At 49.0% G+C, this 11,144-nt stretch overlaps 1 protein-coding gene across 4 annotated transcripts in view; it reads left to right on the forward strand.

Annotated features, from left to right (window-relative positions):
• Positions 1 to 11,144, forward strand: part of LOC141785750 (voltage-gated inwardly rectifying potassium channel KCNH7-like) — a 48,769-nt gene that overhangs the window by 35,697 nt on the left and 1,928 nt on the right. For 3 of the 4 annotated variants that reach the window (XM_074664219.1, XM_074664222.1, XM_074664221.1), the window contains 9 exons: positions 2,745 to 2,976; positions 3,083 to 3,250; positions 3,387 to 3,586; positions 6,429 to 6,681; positions 7,720 to 7,925; positions 8,113 to 8,191; positions 8,729 to 9,019; positions 9,612 to 9,762; positions 10,485 to 10,683. In XM_074664219.1, the coding sequence (XP_074520320.1) occupies positions 2,745 to 2,976; positions 3,083 to 3,250; positions 3,387 to 3,586; positions 6,429 to 6,681; positions 7,720 to 7,925; positions 8,113 to 8,191; positions 8,729 to 9,019; positions 9,612 to 9,762; positions 10,485 to 10,683 (1,779 nt within the window). The remainder of the gene's footprint in view (positions 1 to 2,744; positions 2,977 to 3,082; positions 3,251 to 3,386; positions 3,587 to 6,428; positions 6,682 to 7,719; positions 7,926 to 8,112; positions 8,192 to 8,728; positions 9,020 to 9,611; positions 9,763 to 10,484; positions 10,684 to 11,144) is intronic. The other variant, XM_074664220.1, reaches the window with a different exon arrangement.

Raw genomic sequence — 11,144 nt, forward strand, 5'->3', positions numbered from 1 at the left:
ACATTTATCTCTCAAAAGGGCACATAAGCACGCATTTAGACTCCCAAGAGAGCACTTTAGCACACATTTAGGCTCCCAAGTGGACACTCAGCACAACTTCTTGACAGAGGAGGGCACTTTAGCACCTATTTGACTCCCAAGAGGCCACTTTAGGGCATGTTTTTTCTCAGAAGTAGGCACTTAATATACATTTAGTGGCTAGGTGGTGAGTTAAGTGCACATTTTGACTCCCTAGAGGGCGTTTTAGCACAAGCTTTCAACCCCAAGAAAAATAAATATATATACATATTTGGCTTTCAGATATCAATTTAGGGCGCATTTATCTCCCAATAGGGCACTTAAGCACCCATTTAGACTCCCAAGAGAGCACTTTAGCACTCATTTAGGCTCCAGAAAGATCAATTTAGTGCACCTTTTTCTCCCAAGAGAGCTTTTTGGCACACATTTAGGCTTCCAAGTGGACAATTGGCACAATTTTTTCACCCAAGAGGGCACTGTAGGGCACTTTTTTCTCCCAAGTAGGCACTTATTGTGCATTTAGTGCCCAGATGGTCTGTTTTGTGCACATTTTGACTCCCTTGAGGGTATTTTAACACAAGTATTTACCCCCAAGAAAAAAAATTTTGTACACATTTGGCTCCTGAGATGGCACTTTAGGGCACGTTGTGGCTTCCTAGAGGTTGCTGTAGTGCATTTTGGCGCTGAGGAAGGAACTTAGGCTCAAGTTTTTAACCCCAAGAGAGCTCTGTAGCACACATTTTGCTTCCAAGAGGGCACCATTGAATGTATTTGGTTCCCAAGGGGGCACTTTAGAGCGCATTTTGGCTCCGCAAAGAACAATTTAGTGCCCATTTGGCTCCCAAGAGAGCACTTTGCACACATTTAGGCTCCCAAGTTGGCCCCTAATTGCAACGTTAGGCCCCCTAGAGGGCACTTAAGGGCATGTTTTTTCTCCCAAGTAGGCACTAAATGTGCATTTAGCACCCAGGAGGGCAGTTGAGTGCACATTTTGATTCTATAGAGGGCATTTTAGCACAAGTTTTTTGCCCCCAAGAAAACATTTCAGAACACATTTGGCTCCTGAGATGGCACTTAAGGGCACGTTTTGGCTCCCTAGAGGTTGCTTGAGAGCATTTTGGCCTTTAGGATGGCACATTAGCAGGCGTTTGCCTCCCTTAAGGTCACTTTATTGGCATTTAGGTTCCAAGAGGGCAATTTAGCATGTATTTCAGCTGCAAAAGAGAACCTTTAGCCTGTTTTTTCAACATTGGGCCATCCGCCACGTGCACACCCCTGTCTTTTTTTGAAGTGGCCGCTCTTTCCCAGAAAGCCACTGCAGCAGATGGCCAGAGGGATATTCAGCGGAAATGTTTTAAACAGCTGGTTCCTAATAGGAGCTTTAGCTTCCGCTCCACATCCTCAAACGCCTCCGACTTACTGTAAGTCCAGATTTTAATCAACATCGCGCTGTGTGGGCCTCGTCATCCAGCAGGTGCCGCGTCCCCGTCTCCTCACAGAGTCCAGGTAGCGCCTGCTCAGAGGCCTCATTCACAGGGTAATTTAGGGCTCGTCTGATCCCGCGCGTGATTCATTCACCGCTCTCTCAGTTGTCAGCGAAAGCGCCTGCTGCCCGGATGCTCGGCGGTGAATGATGACGGTGATTTAGGGGTGAGATCAGGAGGACGGAGGCTCTTTAATTGACCCATCAGACGCAGCTCCAGCGCTCTCCCTCACCATGACGGAGACACACTCTCCTCTCATGAATCATCCGCTCTCAGATACCGGTCTCTCACCTGTACGTGGCGCCTAAATCAGCAAGTATGGATGTGAGGAAGTGCAATTACTGCAGGAGGCTGCAGGTAATTATTTCCCATGGGACATTAGGGTAATTGTCAGCTGAGAAAGTGGTCTCTAAGTCTCACTTATTGCGTTTCCAGATTGCGCGACTCTAATAGATCGGGGCTTGTGTCATGCCTGTATGCTTCCCCCTCGCCTCCACCCCCTACGCTGAGTCTGTGGGTTAATTTTGCCAGACTGGAACCCTGAAACGGAGGATTAAAGCGCTTTGAATTAAGCAGAACAGAAGGCGGTGTCTGCACATTGTGGAGGATGCATCTAAATGTGTGCGTGGATGCTGAGACTATGAAAGTCTTATTTCGCTGCTGGGGAATGACTTGATCCAAAACCGCTTCAACAATCCCTCTCCCCACGGCGCCTTTCATGATCCGTAGAGCCTAAAGCAGCAGCACACGAGTCAGAGACGCCGTGTTGACACTTAGGGATCCTGCCGAGACCTTGAAACATCTGTTTACACCAGCAGGAGTCATCCGCCGTCTCGCCTGTGAGTCTCATTCGTGTGGGATGTGTGACTAAGATTAAGCTTTGTAAAGCTACATATGTTTACGAGCCTCTAATCCAGAAGCCGGTCGATTCTGGCGACCCTGACCTTAACCCTTGCTGCTGACTGGAGACAAACAACTTGTTCATTTTGATTGCTGGGGAAAAGCTGCTGGTTTGTTGTACTGTTGTTGAACCAGATCTGGACGCAGGCCCGACACAAATGGCTGGAAATACAAAGGATGTGGGTGTTTTAGGGAGAGGGAACGTTTCCAGAATGTGCAGATGGGCTCTGTGTACCCCCTGATGGTTCCCTGAAGTCCCTTGCCAATGGAAGGAAAGGAGGGAGGGATGGAGGGAGACACACACTAATTAAACCTTGTATGTGTTTGTCTTTGTCTCTTTAGACCACCACTCTGATTGGTCTGCTGAAGACGGCCCGCCTGCTACGTCTGGTACGAGTTGCCCGAAAGCTGGACCGTTACTCGGAGTACGGTGCCGCCGTCCTCATGCTGCTCATGTGCATCTTTGCCCTCATCGCTCATTGGTTGGCGTGCATCTGGTACGCCATTGGCAACGTGGAGATGCCTTACTTGGAGCATAAGATCGGCTGGCTGGACAACCTCGGGGTGTCGATAGGTGAGACCTGAATCAGAAGCTCGTTTGACGTTTGATGAAAGACTTTGGTCAATGTTTGACGAAAGTCTTTCGTCCACGTTTGACACTCTTTCTGTTTGCATCACAGGGAAGAAATACAACCACAGTGATCCCAGCTCAGGCCCGTCCATCAAAGATAAGTACGTCACAGCGCTCTACTTCACCTTCAGCAGTCTGACCAGCGTGGGCTTTGGGAACGTCTCCCCTAACACCAACTCTGAGAAGATTTTCTCCATCTGCGTCATGCTCATCGGATGTGAGTGCCAGCTGAGTCACCGCACATTCAGACCGTACTGCTGTTGTTATTTCCAGCAGGTTGTAAAGGTGGATTATCCAAGAAAGAGAAGGCGTTAGCATAAGCTCAACCATCCTCTCTGTGGCTTCTCTCCCAGCTCTGATGTACGCCAGCATCTTCGGGAACGTGTCCGCCATCATCCAGCGGTTGTACTCCGGTACGGCCAGGTATCACCTCCAGATGCTCCGGGTCAAAGAGTTCATCCGCTTCCACCAGATCCCCAACCCTCTGCGGCAGCGGCTGGAGGAGTACTTCCAGCACGCGTGGACCTACACCAACGGCATCGACATGAACATGGTACGAGAGCGGCTGCACGTGGCAGCGTGTGTTCTGTTAAGCTAGTTCCTGCCACTGCTAACTTTGAGTTTGTTGTCGTTTCTTCAGTTTCTGCTCTTTTTCCGGTATCATGTGTGTGAGTTTGATGTCCCTTGAATACCCTTGTCTGAACTGCTCTTACCACTCTGTGAAGCGGTAGCGCTATGCCGTGGGCATACCGCAGCATTTACTGTGCACAGCTACAAGTGATGGAAAGCCGTAGTTCCTGCGTCTTCATCCAGGAACTGTGTCTTTCCCTGTCATGATTCTGTCCATGGTACTTATATCGGTTTGTCTTTTCCATGTCTGCCTCATGTCAAACGGAATGACCCCACCACTCTGGTAAGAGCAGGAGGTACACGTTTTAACCAAACTACTGTTGACATGAATGTTCCCCACTGGTAGATGTGTATTTAGCCCATATTAGCAGTGTTGCTAGCCTATAGAGAATGTTCCAGAACATTCTGACTCTGCAGTTTGATCTTTGTGCATGTTATTGGAAGAGATGTTCCCTTTATTGTGTTATATGTCTCACAGCTGACCGTACGAACACAATCACCACTCTGAACGGTTGCTGTGATGACAAACACGGACCGACCAGTGTTGTAGTACTCGAGTCAGAGACTCTGACTGTTTTTGGACTGTAGTCCTGATTCAGATGACTTTTGACTTGACTTTCTAAAGCCCTTTAACAGTGGACCCCCTTTCACTAACATTAATAACAAGGACTTAACTCAGACTAGTACTTAACGGGAAGCTCAGACTCGCCTTGTTTCTTTGGTGACTTGGACTTGAGCACTGGAGTTTGGGACCTATCTTGGACTTGGACTGTACTCTGACTCTGATTTGGTCTAACTGAGAACTGAAGACTAGACTCAGACTCATGTAACTAGGGCTAGTCCCTGACTTTTTCAGGGTTTCTTTTCAATGACTAGGCAAGGGTAAGGAAATAGGGACTTGCCTCAGAATTGACTTGGACTTGATAACTTTCTTTGTAGGTGGCTTAGACCTGAACCGGTTGACTTGGCTGGGTCTTGACTCGTAGTCTTTGACTACTCAGACACAGAGGACTTGAGACTTGACTCAGACTTTTCCTTGAGTAAAGAGGACTCACCTTAGACTGTAATGAGACTTGACTAGTTTCTTCTGTTGTGACTACGACTTGAACGATGAGGACTTGAGCCTAGACCCGACCCAGATTTAACTCATTTTCTTCTTTGCCGACTCAGAGCCAGACTGGAAAATCGGAAGACTTGAAACTTGACCCAGATTTGCCTCATATTTTTTACAGTTAGGCACTTGACATTTGAGACATGACCTGAACTAAAGCTTCTGCGCACTGGGATCCCAAGTCGCTCAGAATCATGTAACAAGGACTAGTCTCTGACTTATCCAGGGGTTCTTTTGAATGACAAGGACTTGGGCCTCATCATAGACTAAGGTAATGAGGACTTGCTTCACATTTGACTTGGACTTGACCGTTTTCTTTTTATGTGGCTAAAACTTGAAACTCGAGGGCTATAGTCAGAATCACATAAGAGGGACTTGGCTTGGACTTTGAACACAGAGGATCAGAGTCTTGACTCAGAGTTGAGTGACAAAGCTCAGACTTCAGACTCAATTGGACTTGACTCATAGTCTTCTTGGCTGACTCAGACCCAGACTTGAACTCTAAAGACTTGAAACCTGACCTACCTGTCCTGAGACTTGACATCTGTGACTCGACTACAACACTGGGCTCACAGTGTCTCCCCGTGCATGTCAGTAACAGCAGAAAGCACACAAATGTCCATTTAGAGGTGTGTCACCAGAGACCTGAACCCTGTTAGCCGTAGACTTGCACGCAGGCCGCCTCGAGGTCCCTCTGTGTGTCATTGTGCATGAAATCTGTGTATCCCAACCAACCGCCACGCTATTCATCTGCTACCAGAGACAGAGTGAATCACGCCTGCAAGAGTGGGCACAGCCTCGCCAAGCGCGCTGCCAGGTTTCCCTCCCACCGTGGGAGGCCTGGCCGCGCGCTCGGCGGTGGCACCTGCGCTTGCCAAATGTTGTTCAGTCTTTCCTTTCCAAATCTACTGATCAGTCCTGAGCGGCAGAGAGGAAAGCCAGTGAGGAAATGAAAGCAGTCAGGGCCAGTGTTTGGTGATCGTTGGCACATGGCGCGTCATGTGCCAACGACAGAGCGGAGCTGTGGTGTGTTGATCCAGCTGCTCCTTACGTGTCCCCGTCCTCGTAGTGTTTGATGTTAAAGTGGTGTTTGTCGTCCCAGGTCAGTGGTGTTTGTGTCTTTGTCTTTGAAGGGTAAGTGTCTTTTAATGCTTCAGAGATCTTTTTAAACACTTGTGGTTGTATTTTTTAACAGTCTTCCAGGCTAACACGGAGCTAGGAGCGCTAATGTGACGACGGTTTGGTCCAGCGGCAACATTTGTGACATTATTTCTGTTTTTTATCTGTGCAGCTTTTCAGGATCGGACTAAGTATTGTGTTAACTTACAGCCAGATAGCGTAAAGAATTCTTTGTCAATTGTTTTAATCGTCAATCTGCAGCTTCTAAGTTTCTAAGTGTTGTGTCTCGTCTTCCTCTAAAGCAGCTTAAGAGCCGTAGAGAGCAGAGAAAGGTCATCAGTTCTGCAGGATAAACTAGGTTTTGAGAAGAAGGAAAGAACACAAGTGGCAATTGTCCCAAAATTCTCTGGAAATTCATCCAATTCGACCTGCGACTTCACCCCCAAACAGAACTTCACTCTCCAAGCCTCTGCCGTGAGAAACTGTGTTTTCTTCTGTCACATCTGATCTGCTCTGACCCGTCTCCCACTCTCAGGTCCTGAAGGGTTTCCCCGAGTGCCTGCAGGCAGATATCTGCCTCCACCTCAACAAGAACCTCCTCCAGGGCTGCAAGGCGTTCCGCGGGGCCACCAAGGGCTGCCTCCGGGCGCTGGCCATGAGGTTCAAGACCACCCACGCCCCACCTGGTGACACGCTGGTGCACAGCGGGGACGTGCTCACTGCGCTCTACTTTGTGTCACGCGGCTCCATCGAGATCCTGAAAGACGACGTGGTGGTGGCCATCTTGGGTAGGTGTTCGTGGCCACTGTATGTTAGGTACAAGGTTGTTTTCTGTGTTTGCAGTTTGTGAAGTTGTAGGAAAGTGACGCGAAGTATCCAGCAGTTGTTCTGCTTCATAGAATGTCTAAACATTGCTTAATTAGCGCTGTAAACTCTGCCATGGAGCGGGAAACCACTTCAAAGAGCCGTGCGATGGCGCCGTCACTCAGCCCGGTGAGCTCCGCCTGAACTCGGCTGCGTCCGACGCGGGTGGGCCAACTAAACGAAGACAGCTCCGTCGAGCTGTGATACAGCTGCTCTGGCAGCTCAGATCCCCACCGGCTATGTTGTATTAACTGACTTCAAAGAGCGCCGCCACCGCCTCGCAGCTATGTCTCAGATGATCGGCGAGGAGCAGCAAGAGTAGGGGGGGAGGACGCACGTTGGTGTTTGTTGAAAAAGAAGGGAGCTGAGCTGCATTTCCTCCTCTTTTAACGAGCATCTACTCCCAGCCAATGAGGTTTGGAGTAACCCGGTGACATAATAAGGTCATGATGAGCGAGGTGCATGGATGTAGAAGTTATAGGTTGCGCACAACTCAGCATTTTTTCTCTGCTGCTGCAGGAAAAGTGCTGATGAGTGTGTTTTCACACGATGGTGGTGGGGTCGCAGTGTGTCACAGTGCTGTACGATACACACGACATGCTAGGGTGTATGTTTAACACAGAGAACTAGAGAAAGTGTTTACATCTTAAAAAGGAGGTTTTAGTGTTTGTCGTCCTGTATGGAAGCCTAGAGAGGTCAAATCTCCAGTGTTACTCCTGACTCTGTGGAAACCCCGAGGCCAGCCTATGAAGGTCAAAACAAACCAAACAGAGGCAGTAGTGAACAAATCCACTTTTAGATTTCTGTGACACCCTTTGGCCTTTTTAGCATCAGCACGCTCCCTGCCAGGTGGCGTGTCTGCTTCTAGGTCACAGCATCCTGTACTACACGCTGCTTTAACACGAGGAGGCCTGGTGGATCAGCTGAGAGGAGTCTAATGCGCTGCTCCCTCCTCCGTTTAGGTAAGAACGACATTTTCGGAGAGATGATCCACCTCTTCGCCAAGCCGGGGAAATCCTGCGCGGACGTGCGCGCGCTGAGCTACTGCGACCTCCACACCATCACGAGGGAGGAGATCCTGGAGGTGCTGGACATGTACCCGGAGTTCGCCGACCACTTCCTCACCAACCTGGAGCTGACCTTTGACCTCCGGGATGAAAACCCTAAGGTAGGTGAAGTGTCTTTAATGCAGAGTTTCCCTCACCTGGAAGACGAGCGGGGAGATAGAGCGCATTACCGGACACAGGGATTGGTGAAGGCTGTGTAATAATGATGAATGGAGCGCTGAGGGAAGATTTGTGAAGCCTGAAGCTGGAGGTTGAGTCACACAAGATCTGATCCTTGTCCTTTCACAGACCAGCAAGAAGCACGCCGAGTCCGGCCTGGACGACGAGTGTCCCAGACGAATCTCCTACAGGAGGAAGTCCTCCACAGGTCAGGATTGTGCTTGCACGTTGTGTTGTTATCATTTTTTGTTTGCACCATTACATCCAAGTCCCTCTGAGAATTAGCGCTGTGCTGTTTGCAAAACAAGACCTCAGGGGTGAATCCAGGAGGGATTTGAGACCAGGATCTGTCTTTGTGTTTTTTAAAGTCAGCGTTAATATGACGGCGTTTCAGCGTTTGAGTGACTCGCGCTGCAGGAACGGCTGTAATTTCTCTTCTAACAGCCTTGGGACAGCAGTTTGGCTCCAGTTCAGCCAAATCTAATTGGTCACTATGGTTACGAGGCTGCGCGATTACAGCAGCACCCAACACTCCATTTCACATCCTGTCTCCATCTATCAGAGCTGAAGACGCATGTCTCAGTCGCCGCCGTTGGCACGTTTAACTCCTCTAACGTTGTTTGTCCTCATTTGAACCCCAAAGCCAAACACTCAGCACCTGTTGTCAGAGATAATGAGTCATCCCCGCGGGGAGTCCAAACAGACGAGTGTGTGTTCATCTCCTCGTTACCGTGTCTCCCTGTAGGCGCCAACAACAAGGAGCTGGCCACCACTGCAGCCGCTGCGGCTTCACCAGGGAGGCCGCTGTACGCCTCCTCTGCTGCAGAGGACAGGAGAGAGTCAGCCGCCGAGGAGGGAGAGGACGAGGAGGAGGAGGAGGAAGAAGAGGAGGAGGAAGAGGAGGAGGAGGAGCAGAGGCCTTTGTGCTCGGGTGTGCTGGGATACCCGGTGGTGAGGGACCACACCCTGAGTCTTGGGCTGAGCGGCGGCGCGGAGGCGCAGGCTGGAGAGAACATGCAGAATGAGGTGTTTAAAGGTGAGGAGGGCGGTTTGAGACGTGGATTCTGATTGGCTTAGAGGTTTTTTGGTTGGGAAATGAATTTAAAGCCCTAGAGGAGGAATGTCACACCTATTAAAACCCCAAATAAGGATTATGAGTCATTACGGCGAAACCTAAACCCACTCAGTTTAAGAGGATTACAGTCCAGGGTCGCCCCCTTTTGATCGTAGGTCACACACAGGAAGTAGCTGTTGGATGTCACACGCTGACCTCACACAACCTCCTATAGTTTCCACGCCGCTGTGACAGCTTAACCTGTTAAAATCACCACATCATAGCAACACTGTCACCGCAGGACTCCTCTTGTTTTAGTGTGAATCTCCTCTGACACGCAGGAACCGTGTCGTGTCAGCGTGTTGATTTGAAAGTAATATCCCATAATTCAGCTCCTGCAGCTTTAAGAGGATTTCTGACAGAGTGGAGATGATGTCTCTAAACAACGTACAGAAAGTGTGGATTTAATCTCCAGAGGAGCAGGAAGCGTCAGGGTCAGATGATGTAAGGATTGACGAGGCGCTAAGCTGATCAGAGGTCGGGAAGCTGAATGATCAGTGTGTGTGTGTTTCAGAGGAGTGGGTGCGACAGCGTCCTGAAGAGGCCACAGAGGAGTCGTCGGCCCAGTGTCAGGGGACGCCGGCCGGGGAGGACGACAGCGACACGGACCTGACGTACGGAGAGGTGGAGCAACGGCTGGATCTGCTGCAGCAGCACCTGAACAGGTGGAGGGGAAGCGTTCTTCTTAGATTTTCATTTCTGTAATCCTCTTTAATGAGATAGTTGGAGGTGAGAAACGCACCTTTCCTGTGCTGAATTTGCAGATCCAGCTGCATTCTGGGTAAAAGAATCCCTGCTATTTTACCAGGAAGGAGTGAGAGTGAAAAAATGAGGTGTTAATACGAAGATGTGTTTTAGCTGTGTCTGTTTTGATGTTATTTTTAAAGTTGGACTCAGAGTGAGAAGCTGCCCAGACACCCGCAGTCACTGTGTGAACGCAGGCAGCGGAGTGTGTGAGCGGCACGTGTGGTTCAGATACAGATGAGGAGGAGGAGGAGGAGGAGGCAGACAGGCAGCAGCTGTCTATTTATAGCGCTCAGCCACCAGATGCAGACACACACTGCAAAGACTCTCCATCGACAGGTTAGGATGGTGGGTTTGGACTGTCTGAGGCCTCTGCACCACCATCGTCCCTGGATCCCAGAGTGTTTGTAGCTGCAAAGGCTTCCCCTCCTTATACACACACATCATGTGGTGGGATCTGAATCCTGAGTGTGTTGTTGTTCCTGAGGATAATAGCTAAAAGCTCAGTCTGTGATGAGATGAAATCATCGATCCCTGTGGTGAAACGAGGTCACGACCAAAACAAGACAAATAGATAAACAAACCCTCACTGCTGTGATATGATGAATGCATCAAAGTCTCAGTTTCTGGTTTTTGTTCTCAGACTGGAGTCTCAGATGACGGCGGACATCCAGGCCATCCTGCAGCTCCTCCAGAGGCAGACCACAGCGGGACCTCCCGCCTACAGCACCGTCACCTCCAGCCCTGAGTACCACAGGCCGGCCATCAGGGTGCAGCCGGTGTCAGCAATCCAGCCTGAGCTCAGCCTGGCTCCTCCTCCTCCTCCTCCTCCTCGGCCACAGGTACAGACTCCTCATCTGAGCATCTGGGTGAAATGTCATTAAAAGTTGGAGGTTTTGGAATTGTTGTCAAACAACTTTGCCTTTTTCATAGATGGTTTTGGTTTTGGTGTTGGTGGGAGGGTCTTTGGGTGGGAGTTTGGTGCTGTACTGCATTGTGTGTTTGTATTTTTATTATTTACTGGTGGAGGTATAAATGGTGAAAACGCTAATAAAATATATATACAGAAAACCAAAAAAAAACAAACAAACAAAAAAAAAAAATCTGTATTATCTTACAGATTTGTCTATAACCACTGATACCCTTGTTGAGAAAAATAAAAAAAATCTTTATTTCAATATTACTTTTTTAAATCTAGAGGGGAAAAGATGATATGGGATCATTTTTGTATAAAAAAGCACACCCTGAAAAATAAAAAAATAAAAGTTGGAGTTTTTGTTCATGTGCTCTCTGTGGCTGTTTT

This window comes from Halichoeres trimaculatus, unplaced genomic scaffold, assembly GCF_033239565.1.
Source record: "Halichoeres trimaculatus isolate MK-OKI-2021-1 unplaced genomic scaffold, fHalTri1.1 fHalTri1_scaffold_24, whole genome shotgun sequence".
NCBI lineage: Eukaryota > Metazoa > Chordata > Actinopteri > Labriformes > Labridae > Halichoeres > Halichoeres trimaculatus.